Here is a 16,543-nt window from a genome sequence, read left to right on the forward strand (position 1 = left end):
CATACAGGTTAGTGCAGCAGTTGTACCTTCCATACAGGTTAGTGCAGCAGTAGTAGCTTCCATACAGGTTAGTGTAGCAGCTGTAGCTTCCATACAGGTTAGTGCAGCAGTTGTAGCTTCCATGCAGGTTAGTGCATTAGTTGTAGTTTCCATACAGGTTAGTGTGGCAATCGTGGCTTACATATGGGCTAGCATAACACTTGTAGCTTCCATACAGATTAAAGTAGCAGTTGTAGCTTTCATACAGGTTAGTGCAGCAGTTGTAGCTTACATACGGGTTAGTGTAGACATTGTAACTTACACACCGGTTAGCGTAGAAGTTGTAGCTTCCATACAGGTTAGTGCAGCAGTTGTAGCTTCCATGCAGGTTAGTGCAATAGTTGTAGCTTAGCTTCTGTACAGGTTAGTGTAGTAGTTGTAGCTTCCATACAGGTTAGTGTACCATTTGTAGCTTACATAGGTGTTAGCGTCAGGGCCGGGCCGAGGCATAGGCTGGAGAGGCTCCAGCCTCAGGGCGCAGTGTAGGAGGGGACGCAGAATTCATTCAGCTGTCATTCCTTATTGTGTTTGAAGCAGAAAGAAATAAGAAAAGGGGATACATGGCAGTGACTGCAAGCCAGATAACTAGATATTAAGGTGTGCCGGCTGGGGTAGGAGAGATGGAGGAGCGCACTTTGGTGTCTCAGCCTTGGGTGCTGGAGGACCTTGTCCCGCCTCTGGTTAGCGTAGCAGTTGTAACTTCCATACAGCTTAGTGCAGCAGTTGTACCTTCCATACAGGTTAGTGCAACAGTTGTAGTTTCCATACAGGTTAGTGCAGCAGTTGTAGCTTCCAAGCAGGTTAGTGCATTAGTTGTAGCTTCCATACAGGTTAGTGTAGCAATCATAGCTTACATACGGGCTAGCATAACACTTGTAGCTTCCATACAGATTAAAGTAGCAGTTGTAGCTTTCATACAGGTTAGTGCAGTCGTTGTAGCTTCCATACAGGTTAGTGCAGTCGTTGTAGCTTCCATACAGGTTAGTGCAGCAGTTGTAGCTTCCAAGCAGGTTAGTGCATTAGTTGTAGCTTCCATACAGGTTAGTGTAGCAATCGTGGCTTACATACGGGCTAGCATAACACTTGTAGCTTCCATACAGATTAAAGTAGCAGTTGTAGCTTCCATACAGGTTAGTGCAGTCGTTGTAGCTTCCATACAGGTTAGTGCAGTAGTTGTAACTTCTCTACAGGTTAGTGCAGTAGTTGTCAGTAGTTGTACTGTAGCTTCCATACAAGTTATTGTAGTAGTTGTAGCTTACATACGGGCTAGCGTAGAAGTTTTAGCTTCCATACAGGTTAGTGTAGCAGCTGTATCTTCCATACGTGTTAGTGCAGCAGCTGTAGCTTCCGTACAGCTTTGTGCAGCAGTTGTACCTTCCATACAGGTTAGTGCAGCAGTTGTAGCTTCCATACAGGTTAGTGCATTAGTTGTAGCTTCCATACAGGTTAGTGTAGCAGCTGTAGCTTCCATACAGGTTAGTGCAGCAGTTGTAGCTTCCATACAGGTTAGTGTAGCAGCTGTAGCTTCCATACAGGTTAGTGTAGAACATATACAGTAGCTTTTATACAGACTGTAGTAGTTTCCTGGGCATTGAAAGACTGCAGGCTGCCCATGCCTGAGTTAAAGATCCTGCTAACTACAACTTCTACACCTGCTGACACAAAGTCACCTCTAAAGCTTTAGCACCTGTACAAATGTTGGCAAAGCTTCAAAGGTGTAACATTAAAGTGTTAGAATGTACGCAGGGAAATCACCACTACTGACAGCAAATCATTATTCATCATTTACAATATTACACAGTGTCATCATTTTTCACTGTATATCCTCCACAGATGTTAGCGCTCTCCATAAACTGTGCAGCTGTAAATGGGAAGCAGCCGGCCTGCCTCAGCATATTTGTGTTACGAGTGGGCTACACCCAGCGAAAGATAATCTCCAAATGTCAAGCTAGCAAACCTGCACATTATGAACGTCAAAATAAAGTCTCTTTTACACGTTAAGGAATTTTCTCCATTTTGTTACTATGGTGATTAGTACACGTATCACTTCTCAAACTGACCTGAAACATTTTTTCTTTGTATTATTATGTATCAATGTAGTGTATTTTAAAGGACATCATTTCTCACATCTGTCTATAGTTTATAAGTAATAACCATAGCTCATGCCCTAGATAAGAAATGGACTAATTGGACGTTTTTATTGTTGACCGTCCAAATATTCCTGATGCCTGTCTGCAATAAGTACCGTTATTTCTCCTGATTTATTACTTTATATTATGTGTCGCAGACCTGAAAAAAGTGTACAAAGAGGCACCTATAGAGTGTAGTCAGTATAACTGGACTGTAGTCACTGACTCACAAGCACAGCATCAGCATTGCAGCCAGACAAGTTGCATTTTTAAGAAATATGTTAGCCACCATATGCTTATTTGATGACAGTGCCCTTTAAAGTGTATCTTAAAGTGTACCTGACCCAAGGCAAAGCTACCTGAGCAACTCACAGAGGTTTGTTCATGCTGGATCCACATACCTCTGTGCATTATATGTTCCTTTGCTTGTTCCTCCTGGACACCTTTATTGCTCCTTAAGAAATGTGCTAAAGTAAAATTTGTAGCCAGGGTGAGCAGGTTTGTGACGAGATGCTCCTATCACCCTCACTTAAAGAATACCTGAGATGGGTTTTATTGGTGTAATTTTACTTACCCGGGGGGATTACAAGTGAGCAGAGCGGGTGGAGAGGACAGTGAGGGACCCCACACATCTCATGGGGTTGGAGGAAGCCCCAGGTAAATATAAATATACTAATAGAACTAATCTTAGGCTTCCTTTAAGGGTAGTGAATGCATGGAAAGGAGGGAATGGGAGGGTCATAGGAGTGAACACTGAGGCAAGCCTGTCTTTTCCTGTCTCAAAAGGGGACGTTAGTTGATAGTGATTAGGGTTCCCTCCTGCCTCTCCCCACAACCCCACAGAAGGAAACACAACTTCAGTGTCCTCCCCAGGCTCTTTTAGCCGGGTGCTCCACCCGGCTAGTTTTGGTGACCACCGGGCTGTCATCGGCACTCTTCTTCCTATGCTGTAAGCAGAGTTGCTCACAGAAGCACTGGCGCTGCATTCTCATCTCGCCCCACCCGGCTACTTTTTCATGCCACCCGGCTACTATTTCATGCCACCCGGCTGGAAGAAATTTCTGGGGAGAACACTGCAACTTGGTTTAAGAATCAACATAGTACCAATCATTGGTTATATCAAAAATCCATTTCATAAACTGTCCTTGCATCTCACCACCTGCAGGACGAAGCAGAAAAGTATCACTCCAATACGTTATACATCAGAGAGATAAACCATATTTGTCATGGCACCAGTCCATCCCAGACCTCAGGATATGTGATCCCCATGTAGCTCAAATGTTTTTGTTTTTTTTTAGCTTCAGCCTGTACGGTTTGATTAGTCACATGCAGGACTATTTTGAGTTACTTCCGTATTCAATTTAGGCCTAATAAAGGGCTCATTGGAGCTGGAAATGGACTGATGCCATTGCAAATATGGTTTATCTTTCCATTATGTATTGGAGTAACCCTTTGCTGCTTCATCGCTTGGGTGACAATTATTAAAAATAGATTTCTGATATAAACAAGAGGTCCATTTTTCTTTCAATGCTATCCCCCTGATTTTTATTGATTAGTGAGTACAGCTGAGCATCTTCACAGATATATGTTTTCCCCATTTTTTAAACATATACACGGTACCTGCTATGTAATACTGTACATGTGTTATAAACAGGATAAGTCGCGTAATAACCATATACAATGCATCTGAAGTTTATTTATATGCATGTGTGTTATAAGAAATGATTACATTATTGCAAATGCCAAGGAATTTTTGTGATCAACAGTTTAATAGTAGCAATAATTCTTGTTTGCAGTTTTATAAGTGAAAATGAACTACTGAAATAAAATGAACTACTGAAATAAATTACTTTAAAACTGGTATTTTATTTATTTATTTTGATTTATTTAAGTACCGTATGTAGTGGCGTATAAGGCGACTGGGTGTATAAGACGACCCCCCGCTCCCACCAACTTTTCCAGATAAAATGTAGAGGTTGGGGTATACTCGCCGTATGAGATTACCCCAGTAGTGTCAGTGTGGGGGGGTGTCAGGCAGAGCTGTAATTACCTAATGCTGCAGTCATCTGGTGAAAAGAAAGATCGATCACGCTCTCCGTTTAAAAAAAATAACTTGTTGTAATAGTTTCTTGCGAGCAGCCGCTAACGCGGGTAGCAGTGCAGCTTCCGGGGTTACCTGACTGGTGACGTGTGCGCTCCACTGATGACGCTCACACAGGAAGATTGCCAGGCTGTATAGCGCACACGTCACCAGTCAGGTAACCTCGGAATCCACGGGAGCGGCTGCTTGCAAGAAACTAACACAATAAGTTATTTTTTTAAACAGAGAGCACAATCTATCTTTCTTTTCACTGGATGACTGCAGCATTAGGTAATTACAGCTCTGCCCGCCACCCGCCACACTGACACTCAGCGTATAAGATGACCCCTGACTCTTCAGAAGATTTTTAAGGGTTAAAAAGTCATCTTATATGCCGGTATATATGGTATTTATATAGTGCCAACATATTACATGGAGCTGTACAGAGTATATTGTCTTGTCACTGACTGGCCCTCAGAGGGGCTCACAATCTAGTCCCTACCATAATAATATGCCTATGTATGTATCGTGTAGTGCATGTATCATAGTCTAGGGCCAATTTAGGGGGAAGCCAATGAACTTATCTGTATGTTTTTGGGGTGTGGGAGGACACCGGAGTGCCCAGAGGAAACCCACGCAGACACGGGGAGAACATACAAACTCCTTGCACATGTTGACCTAGCTGGGATTTGAACCGGGGACCCAGCACTGCAAGGCAGGCGGGATAACCACAACGCCACCGTGCTGGTAGAAACTTCTATTCAACACATTTCCGAAGACTGATAGGTAGTCTTTTAATATTGCCTTTATCATACAGTTTGTAGCATTAATTAGCTATATCAAGTAATGTAGAAGGCTATGAGTTAGATAGCATAGGTTACTCATTTATTTCAGCAAACTAAACTTATTTAAAATAGACTTTACTTGATGAGTTTTAAGTGTGGAAAAATTATAATTCACAATTAATTCCCAGATTAACATATCTAAACTGTTCATATGCTTACAGCGATTTGCCGGCACTCTTGTGGTGATGGATTCTGTTCACGGCCAAATATGTGTACCTGCCCTACAGGCCAGACAGCCCCATCTTGTGGCTCCAAGTCAAGTAAGTTATTATGACGAAGTGTATTTCATTGACTTATTTCTGATTTTTTTTTTCAATTTAAAGCAAACCAGTCACAAATCTTTGGAACATAAACTGAGCAAATAGTAATACATATAGAGAGATTTAAAGCAAGCCTCTGCAAATGCTCCAAAACCATAGGTTTTGTAGGGTGTTGTAAGTGCTGACTTCATCATCATTGCTCATGCTGTTTTCTGTAGCAGGGTTTGATTTTGCCATTGAAATGCCTGACATCATTTTCAGTTTTCGGGTTTGATATTGGTGCTGGCCATCTCCTGCAGGTTAGCTTGAGTTGTTAGGGTTAAGAGGTTAAAACTAGGCATCAGGAAAGGGTTATAAGAAGTTAGGGTTAGACATAAGAAAGGGATTATTTTCACTAAGCTGTACAGGGACCTTTACAAGTCTGAATTTGTAAGCAAATCAGGGAAGTTATTAGCAAGGCTGGCTGGAAAGAACCATGCTGTTTCACATAAATATAGTCTCAAAAAAAACGACGGGGACATCATTCCATGGATATCAATAAGGTATTAGAAAGCATTTATAGCCAGATTTATGAAGACCCATTGGAAGGTAATGTGCAACTTACCAGCTCTATATTAAATAATATTCACTTAAAACAACCGAATGAGACTCATTTAGACACTTTAAAGGACCACTATCGCGAAAAAAGTAGGCAGTTAAATTCTGACAGAACTGACAGGTTTTGGACCAGTCCATCTCCTCATGGGGGATTCTCAGGCTTTTCTTTGTTTTCAATAGCATTTCCTGAACAGCAGTTGCAAAGTCTAAGGCCTCGTTCACATCATTTAGCGCAGATGGCTGTGCGATCGGAACGCAACGCGTCCAATCGCACGCCATCTGCGCTCCTATGCGCTGCGCTGCAGATTCCATTCATTACAATTGCGATTCCCAAAAATGCGTGCAGTACAATCGCGCTGCCACGCAGCGCATATGATGGGAACGGTAGAAGGGCTGTCTATGCCCTTCTACCGTTCTTGCGTGTCGCACACTATATGCGCTGCCAAAATGCGCACGGCAGCGCGTATAGTCTGAACGAGGCCTAACTGACAAAATAGTGTGCAAGTGAGTAGAGAGGCTGGCTGGTATCTTACTATTTTGGCAGTTAAACTGCTGTTCAGGAAATGATATTGAAAACAAAGAAAACCCTGAGATGTTTGTTTGAAATGGGGGAAGGGGAGGAATCTCTCATTGTTAGAACTCCAGAGAGTACTGGCAGAACTGCACACCTCCCAGAAGGCCACTCAAAACTTTAATTGTTGGCTAAAGCCACTCAGGTGGGAGAAAAGATTATTGAAGAGAATAACACCCTGTGAAAAATCATGACAAGTGAGAAACGGAGGGAAACTCATTTGTGGTTTATGTTCACAGCCGAATATGCATTTTGAAATCCCCCCAAATATTATACTAATACCTCTCCCAAATGTAATACTAAGAATGTGGATTTATTCCTCTGTGCTGTATATGGGCGTGTCCCCTCTTGGGATGAGATCTCTTGGTTTTTTTGGGGGGGAAACCCCCTTAGCACGTCTAAACTAGCTTTTTGCACGCAAAACTTTACGCACGCAAAAATTTATGCGCGCACTGCACAGAGCTCAGGGCGCTCCGCGCGAAGTGCCCATTAAAGCCTATGGGACTTAGCGCGTGCATAGGACTTTGCGCGCGGTACTTAGTGCGCGATCTGATTGAGAAATCCGGTGCTAACCTACTTAGCACCCTGGTTAGCGCGCCTAAAGACTTTAGAAATGCTGTAGGTTAGCACCGCATAGTGAATCAAGTCCCTGGTCTTCATATAATCATTCACCAACGTATCCATCGCGTGTAAAGTCATTTTGCTGTAACCTTCTGTATTATACAGTACTATACAAATCTCAACACTCCTCATTATATAAAGACAAAAACAATCCATATTATGGTCAGGCTGAAGAAAATTAAAGAAAAAAATAACAACAATAATTTTCATCAACCTAATTGGGTATTTGAAAAGAGGAGGCAAAGTGAAAAATTCTTCCTTTATCACATCAGGCACAAGGGGCTTGATTCATTAAGCTGCACTGCTAAAGCAGCACACCTTAATGTTAAAGAGCGTCCGCTATGCATGCCTTACATTGCCGTGCTTGCTGCTATGTAAAGAGCATGTCTTCCTTAGGAGTGTGCCTTCCTTACATAGGAGTGTGCCTTCCTTACATAGGAGTGTGCCTTCCTTACATAGGAGTGTGCCTTCCTTACATAGGAGTGTGCCTTCCTTCCTTAGGAGTGTGCCTTCCTTACATAGGAGTGTGCCTTCCTTACATAGGAGTGTGCCTTCCTTACATAGGAGTGTGCCTTCCTTCCTTAGGAGTGTGCCTTCCTTACATAGGAGTGTGCCTTCCTTACATAGGAGTGTGCCTTCCTTACATAGGAGTGTGCCTTCCTTACATAGGAGTGTGCCTTCCTTACATAGGAGTGTGCCTTCCTTACATAGGAGTGTGCCTTCCTTACATAGGAGTGTGCCTTCCTTCCTTAGGAGTGTGCCTTCCTTACATAGGAGTGTGCCTTCCTTACATAGGAGTGTGCCTTCCTTACATAGGAGTGTGCCTTCCTTACAGACTATGAAGGCTCCCATTTATCCGGGTCCTACTGTAGCCACAGGAAGAAGCACTTCCAACTGGACATTTTCTTTATGTATTATATTTCATCACCATAATGGAGCTGCTTGGTTGGCAGTAAAAGATTTTAAAGAAGTCAAAAAGAAAATTTTCGATAAATGTGTCACGAGACACAGATAAAAATAACATAACAGTAGCACTAAGCCTGAAGAGTATGCAAACCACTGATTTGAATAGACTACAAGTCAAGCTATACAAAGGCCCAGGACAACATTCCTTTAGGGCCCATTCTCAATTGTAATCGGAAAATGCTAGCATTTTGCACTGGTGATTTTACCACGATTAACACGGTAAAATTACTGTACACTCTCATGATTTTTAAAGCAGTCGCTGTTAGCGCTTTTTAGCATCCTTATGGCGATTGCTCTAGAATCGCGGTAAAAATGCTGCCTGTAGTGCATTTTGCGATTGCTGCGATTCGCCGACGATCGACATCAATCGCGGCATTAAGATCACTTCCATATAGTAAGTATTGCGCTAACTATATGGAACTATTATTAGCATTCTCCGGGCCCTTAGAATCCTTTGCTTCAGATAATATCCTCTATGGAAATTTTGAAGGCAACTTCTGAACAAATGTAGGAAATGTCTTATTATGGGTTCATGTGATCCTGTTTTCCGTTAGAGAAGTATGCCTGGAAACTGCTCTCAGATTAGGTCCTAAGCATCTGTTCATTCTACTAATCTAAACTCTGGTTCAAAGTGTTTGAATCAGCTCGTTGGGAATGGAATTAAATGTTGGCAAGAGCAGAATTAATTGAAATCAGTTGCTTGAGTTGATTTCCTATTCTGCTTGTTGGATGATATAATTTCCTATAGCTCTGAATAGCAAGTGCTTGGTTAAGTTTAATGTAGTTATCTCAAATAGCATGTTTTATTGTTAAGAACACCGTTCCCATGTATTTAACTGTACTTGTTATTCAACTGCTGTGCAATCCATTTGTTTTACTGTACCTGCTAACTTAGCATAGTGGAAGCAGCTGTTTTGTGTACCAAGTCAGGAAACGTTGTTTTTAAATTTAGCTCCTTCTGATATAAGTGCAGCATGAGGAATAGTTGCTACTTTACCTTAATGATTGGGGTAACCTATAATTGTTCTCAAGAAGCTTAGGAGAAAAATGGATTTTAAAAGGATCTATCAGGAGAGGATTTTATATTGCTTACCCTTTTAATGTTGATCTGTAGCAATTTAAGCAAATGTAAAATCCACACACATTAAAAGGCCAATTTAAAGGAAACTCCTGGAGCCCTGCAGATGCCAGCATTAACTTTTTACTTTTTGCCTGGACCATTTGCGCCTGCCCATATCTCAGTTGATCCAGAGAAAGGCAAAAAGGTTGCTCAGGGTTAGGGTTGGCCCTGTTGCAGGGCTGAAGTTCCAGGTTTGAAACCCAGCCTGCATAATATCTGCATGGAGATTGTATGTTCTCATGTGTTTTATTTAATGTTATCCCTTCTGTCCATTGTACCACCAAAAAACAAAACAGTAATGGCCTCCCAAAATAATCCTCATCCTCACCTTTTGAGTTCTAAACTTTTGTTACCATGTTACCTTGAGAGATGGCCCGAATGGTTTGCCGGCGAATTTATTTGCGCAAACAACGGTGGTTAACGTTCGCGGTGAACCGCGAACTTTATGAGTGTTTGACCCGCCCCCTATGTTACATCATTGGGCTAAACTTTCCTCTACATCACAGACAGCAGACACATGGGAGCCAATCAGGCTGCACACCCTCCTGGAGCCCCCCTCCTAGAGTTGAGCTGAAATTTTCGTAATTTCGCATTACTATAATTACGCATGCGAAATTTGCGATTACGATGCGAAATTAGCGTAGCGAAATTGCCATTAAAATCGTAATTGAAAATACCGTAAGCGTAATTTTCAACGCGAAATTTCGCGTTTCGTTCATGCCGTAATTTCGCATTAAACGCTACCGTAATTTCGCGTTAAACCGTAACGCTCCGTATAATATAAAAAAGCCGCCGACTTTAAGGGTTAATAGCAAAGCCCCCTTAAATGCTAAGAGCCTCAAATTTGGAGAATATATTAAGGAGATCAGGAGGAATAAGAGGAAAAAATTTTTTTTCAAAAAGACCTTATAGTTTTTGAGAAAATCGATGTTAAAGTTTCAAAGGAAAAATGTAAACATTTAAAAACCCGCCGACTTTAACGGTTAATAGCAAAGCCTGCTTAAAGTTTAGGAACACCAAATTCCCAGGGTATATTAAGGGGATCAGTGGGAATAAGAGGAAAAAATTTTTTTTCAAAAAGACCTTATAGTTTTTGAGAAAATCGATTTTTAAGTTTCAAGGGCGAAAATGTCTTTTAAATGCGGAAAATGTCAGTTTTTTTTGCACAGGTAACAATAGTGTATTATTTTCATAGATTCCCCCAAGTGGGAAGAGTTTTACTTACTTCGTTCTGAGTGTGGGAAATATAAAAAAAAAACGACGTGGGGTCCCCCCTCCCAGACCTCTTTAACCCCTTGTCCCCCATGCAGGCTGGGATAGCCAGAATGCGGAGCACCGGCCGCGTGGGGCTCCGCACCCTGACTATACCAGCCCGCATGGTCCATGGATTGGGGGGTCTCGGAAGGGGAGGGGCAGCCAAGCTTTCCCCTCCCCCTCCGAGCCCTTGTCCAATCCAAGGACAAGGGGCTCTTCTCCACCTCCGATGGGCGGTGGAGGTGGAGGCCGCGATTTCCTGGGTGGGGGGTTCATGGTGGAATCTGGGAGTCCCCTTTAAAAAGGGGTCCCCCAGATGCCCACCCCCCTCCCAGGAGAAATGAGTATAGAGGTACTTGTAGTACCCCTTACCCATTTCCTTTAAGAGTTAAAAGTAAATAAACACACAAACACATAGAAAAAGTATTTTAATTGAACAAAAAACATAACCACGAAAAAAGTCCTTTAATATTCTTAATTAACCATTAATACTTACCTGTCCCTTTAAATAAATGATCCCACGCAATATCCTCGGAAATGTTCTATCAGTTACAATGTAACAAAGTTATTATGTAACAACTTTGTTACATTGTAATTACGCCGCACCCGACGCCACTCGCCGCTCAGCCGCCGCATACGCGTCCGTGCAGGACGCTAAGTCCCCGCAGCTCCCGCTGTCCACCCCGCCCACATCTGTCACCCACATGTCACCCACATGTGGGTGACATGTGGGTGACATGTGGGAGAGGCGGGGAGGGCAGCGGAGCCGGCGGGGACTTAGCGTCCTGCACGGACCCGACAGAGCTCTGAGCTATATAGCTCAGAGCTCTGAGAAGCATCTTTGTATTTGGGCTCCAAGGAGCCCCATTGGTCCTTAGCAGACCAATGGGGTTCCTTCAAATCAGAAGGAACCCCATTGGTCTGCTAAGGACCAATGGGGCTCCTTGGAGCCCAAATACAAAGATGCTTTCGAGAGCTCTGAGCTATAGCTCAGAGCTCTGTCGGGTCCTGCAGCGCAGACGCGGCGGCGGCGGCGGTGAGTGACGTCGGGTGCGGCGTAGTTACAATGTAACAAAGTTGTTATATTGTAATAACTTTGTTACATTGTAACTGATAGAACATTTCCGAGGATATTGCGTGGGATCATTTATTTAAAGGGACAGGTAAGTATTAATGGTTAATTAAGAATATTAAAGGACTTTTTTCGTGGTTATGTTTTTTGTTCAATTAAAATACTTTTTCTATGTGTTTGTGTGTTTATTTACTTTTAACTCTTAAAGGAAATGGGTAAGGGGTACTACAAGTACCTCTATACTCATTTCTCCTGGGAGGGGGGTGGGCATCTGGGGGACCCCTTTTTAAAGGGGACTCCCAGATTCCACCATGAACCCCCCACCCAGGAAATCGCGGCCTCCACCTCCACCGCCCATCGGAGGTGGAGAAGAGCCCCTTGTCCTTGGATTGGACAAGGGCTCGGAGGGGGAGGGGAAAGCTTGGCTGCCCCTCCCCTTCCGAGACCCCCCAATCCATGGACCATGCGGGCTGGTATAGTCAGGGTGCGGAGCCCCACGCGGCCGGTGCTCCGCATTCTGGCTATCCCAGCCTGCATGGGGGACAAGGGGTTAAAGAGGTCTGGGAGGGGGGACCCCACGTCGTTTTTTTTTTATATTTCCCACACTCAGAACGAAGTAAGTAAAACTCTTCCCACTTGGGGGAATCTATGAAAATAATACACTATTGTTACCTATGCAAAAAAAACTGACATTTTCCGCATTTAAAAGACATTTTCGCCCTTGAAACTTAAAAATCGATTTTCTCAAAAACTATAAGGTCTTTTTGAAAAAAAATTTTTTCCTCTTATTCCCACTGATCCCCTTAATATACCCTGGGAATTTGGTGTTCCTAAACTTTAAGCAGGCTTTGCTATTAACCGTTAAAGTCGGCGGGTTTTTAAATGTTTACATTTTTCCTTTGAAACTTTAACATCGATTTTCTCAAAAACTATAAGGTCTTTTTGAAAAAAAAAATTTTCCTCTTATTCCTCCTGATCTCCTTAATATATTCTCCAAATTTGAGGCTCTTAGCATTGAAGGGGGCTTTGCTATTAACCCTTAAAGTCGGCGGCTTTTTTATATTATACGGAGCGTTACGGTTTAACGCGAAATTACGGTAGCGTTTAATGCGAAATTACGGCATGATACGACTGTAATGCGAAAATTACGCGAAAATTACGCTTACGCGAAATTTCGCGAAATCCTTCTTCATTACGATTATGTACTTACGGCCATAATCGTAATTACACTAATTACGCGAAATTTCGCAAAATCGTAATTAGGTCATTACGCTCATCTCTACCCCCTCCCTTATAAAAGGCAGCAGCGTCGGACATTTTCTCACTCTGTCTGCTGCTGTAATTAGTGAGAGAAGGGAGAGACATTGGAGAGATAGGGAAAACGATAGTTAGGAGGTCTGTTAGCTTGCTCCCTGCTGATATTTATTGCTGAAAAGCACCCCAAAACAGCTCTTTTGAGAGCTAATGTTCTTGTAATGTGTTTTTTTTTGTATGTGTGGCCCACTGACACTTGCATATACAGCACTGTCTGTTGCAGCTGGCCCTTGCTAACTGCTATACTGTGCCAGGCCCAGCACATTCAGTGCATACCTTTTCACTGCACCTGTGTGTGTGACAGCTGCACATTGTATTGTAATACCAGTCACTGTATACCTTTCACTGCACCTGTGTGACAGCACGCAGTTTTAAATACCAGTCACTGCATACCATTTCACTGCACCTGTGTGACTGCACGCTGTTTTATATACCAGTCCATGCATACCTGTGACCTGCACCTGTGTTACAGCTGCACATTGTATTGTAATACCAATCACTGTATACCTTTCACTGCACCTGTGTGACAGCATGCAGTTTTAAATACCAGTCACTGCATACCATTTCACTGCACCTGTGTGTGTGACAGCTACACATTGTATTGTAATACCAGTCACTGCATACCTTTCACTGCACCTGTGTGACCGCACGCTGTTTTATATACCAGTCTGTGCATGCCTGTTAACTGCACCTGTGTGTCAGCTGCACATTGTATTGTAATACCTATCACTGCATACCTTTCACTGCATTTGTGACTGCACATTGTATTATACCAATAGTCAGTGTATACCTTTCACTGCTCCTGTGTGACTGCACATTGTTCTACCAGCAGTCACTGCATACCTTTTCACTACACCTGTGTGACTGCACATTGTTCTACCATCAGTCACTGCATACTTTTCACTGCACCTGTGTGACTGCACATTGTTATACCAGCAGTCACTGCATACCTTTTCACTGCACCTGTGTGACTGCACATTGTTCTACCAGCAGTCACTGCATACCTTTCATTGCACCTGTGTGACTGCACATTGTTAATACCAGCAGTCACTGCATACCTTTCACTGCATCTGTGTGACTGCACATTGTATTATATACCAGCAGTCATTGCATCCATTTTCACTGCACCTGTGTGATTGCACATTGTTATACCAGCAGTCACTGTATACCTTTTCACTGCACCTGTGTGACTGCACATTGTATTAGTCAAGTCAGTGCACAGCTTTCAATTCATCCCCCCCAATATGGACAAAACAATAGGCAGAGGCTGAGGCAGAGCCAGAGGCAGGCCACCCGGCAGGTCTGTTCGAGGTTATGCTGTGGTGATTTTGTGCGGCCCTCGACCAAATTAAAGTGTTCAGAAGAAGGCACGTGCCGTCAACCCCCAATATTGTCTAGATGTATTTGACTATTTAACACAGAACACTTTATCTTCCTCAGCTTTTGCATGGAGGCGTGACATATCTTCCTTCTCCTGCTCTGAATCTGGCACCCCACTTAACACTCCGTCGGCAGCCACCACCAAAGTGCCATCATCCCAGGGCTCAGCGGTGTGGAATTTTTTTTGTGTGTCTGCCTTAGATGAGAACAATGTCATCTGTACTCTCTGCCACCGAAAATTGAGCTGTGGAAAGACCAAGTCCCGCATAGGGACAACTACCTTACGCAGGCACATGATGAAAAAGCACAAAGTGCAATTGGATGACCACCTGAGGAAAGGCAGCACACAAAAGCAAAGCCACACACTGCAGTGGAAGATACCAGGCCACAATTATTTCTCAAAAAAGGCGATACCCAAACTGTACCAAGGCAAGTGATGTCATCTTTGGCACACAGCGTTGGGTCAAGGGTCCATCTGACCATGGATGCCTGGTCTGCAAAGCACGGTCAGGCTTGCCCAAAGACTAAGTCAGTCCCCACACACAGCATCTCTGCCTGCAGGCCACTTGACTGCCTTCTCCGCCACCACCAACAGGGTCCAGGACTCCAGATGGATTCCTGAATTTTTAAGGCCACTGCTAGCAGAGGCCGCTATAATCATTTTTCTGGTGCGCGTACATGCCTGCCTAATTTTTCTGGCTGCACTGCGGCTGCAGCAACAAAACAAAAGGCATATACATGTGTCAATTCCCCTTCGTGATCGTTACCTTGCCGCGGTGAAGGGGCTTGCGTATCACAATGAAGCAATGATCGGCTATATGAGTGTGTTGGGGGGCACACCTGACCCAAGATAATAAGGTCGTTGCTTCATTGTGGACAGACCAAAATTGATCAGCTGGACACTCAGTCACTGTTGTACTGTCATTGAGCTACCTCAGCCCGACCATATGGGTTTGAAAACCGCCATCGCCTGCACTCTCGCCATCGTGCGTATCAGTCCAGCACGGCCATCACTACACAAACAGCTGTTTGCGGTGCGTTACACAGTGAGTTTGGTGTGTCAGTGTGAAGCAGTACTCTAATTACACTCCCTGATTGATGTATACACACACAAGATGTTTTCAAGCAAGGCCTCCAATTTAGGAATGTAATGTGATGTCTGCCCTTTAGGGATTATAACCCTGCTGTGCGTCAAATCCGTAATTTTCCCCGGGACTTTTGGCATGTATCCCACCCTGCCATGCCCCCCCTCCAGGTGTTAGACCCCTTGAAATATCTTTTCCATCACTTTTGTGGCCAGAATTAGTGTTTGTAGTTTTGAAAGTTTGCCTGCCCATTGAAATCTATTGCGGTTCGCAAAGTTCGCAGGTTCACAAACTTTTGCGGAAGTTCGAGTTCGAGGTTTGCAAACCTAAAATTGGAGGTTCGAGCCATCTCTAGTTACCTTCTGAGTGAACTGCTCCGTCACTGCATTAGTGCTGGCTATCTACTTTCTGGATGACAATTCCAACCCTTGGGCCACTCTTCTCTCCCATGATGAACAACAGGAGTGTGACAGAGTTGAAGGATCTTCCAAGACCTAAATATAATACACAGGATCTCATAATTCTCTGTGAGAAGGAACATTGGCTCCCAAAGCCACACCCTCATTAGAAAACATGAGGGAGGATGATTGGCATCATGTAGTATGCCCCATTCCCAGAAAGCACTAGGGTAGGCCAGGATACTGCAATGATGTAATTTCTGAAATGACTAACCAGTCAGCTTCTGCCTTCTAGGGTAAATGTCTGGTCCCAACTTCCCCAATGTTCCTTGTGACATGCCAGAAGGTCATGCAATGCTCAGCAGAGCTCCAGCTTCATCTTTAAGTGTCTCCTGTCATTTTCTCTTTAAAGGAATACTATCGATACCCAAGTGTTCTAAAATGATAATGTACAAATAATGTCTAAGTAGCTGTGTAAACATTTTCCCACTTTTCATGTTAAATAGCAGAGGCAAAAGCTGTAATTTATTGAGGGTAGGATTTAGCTATATTGGGACAAATCAATTGCATAAGGGGTGTCTGCTTCAATGCACAGCCAGAGTTGCATATCAGACTACAGAAAGCAAATATCAAACATATCAAACTCTGAAAGCAAAAACTGTATAAAAAGCTGTGAGAATTAGTTACATTTCCTCTGCTCTCTTCAGACACGTCAGTCAGAAGCACAGGACACAGGAGCTGCAGCTGTTGGGAGCTCTCTTCTCTGTCATACACAGAGCTACACATAGAGTTAACTGATCAAGTGTGAGGGG

At 43.4% G+C, this 16,543-nt stretch overlaps 1 protein-coding gene across 2 annotated transcripts in view; it reads left to right on the forward strand.

The window, feature by feature from the left end:
- The window catches only part of FBN1 (fibrillin 1), a 291,197-nt gene that overhangs the window by 66,714 nt on the left and 207,940 nt on the right, over positions 1 to 16,543 (forward strand). For both annotated transcript variants that reach the window (XM_068275426.1, XM_068275425.1), the window contains one exon: positions 5,255 to 5,353. In XM_068275426.1, the coding sequence (XP_068131527.1) occupies positions 5,255 to 5,353 (99 nt within the window). The remainder of the gene's footprint in view (positions 1 to 5,254; positions 5,354 to 16,543) is intronic.

The sequence above is a fragment of the Hyperolius riggenbachi genome, chromosome 3 (genome assembly GCF_040937935.1).
Source record: "Hyperolius riggenbachi isolate aHypRig1 chromosome 3, aHypRig1.pri, whole genome shotgun sequence".
Classification (NCBI taxonomy): Eukaryota; Metazoa; Chordata; class Amphibia; order Anura; family Hyperoliidae; genus Hyperolius; species Hyperolius riggenbachi.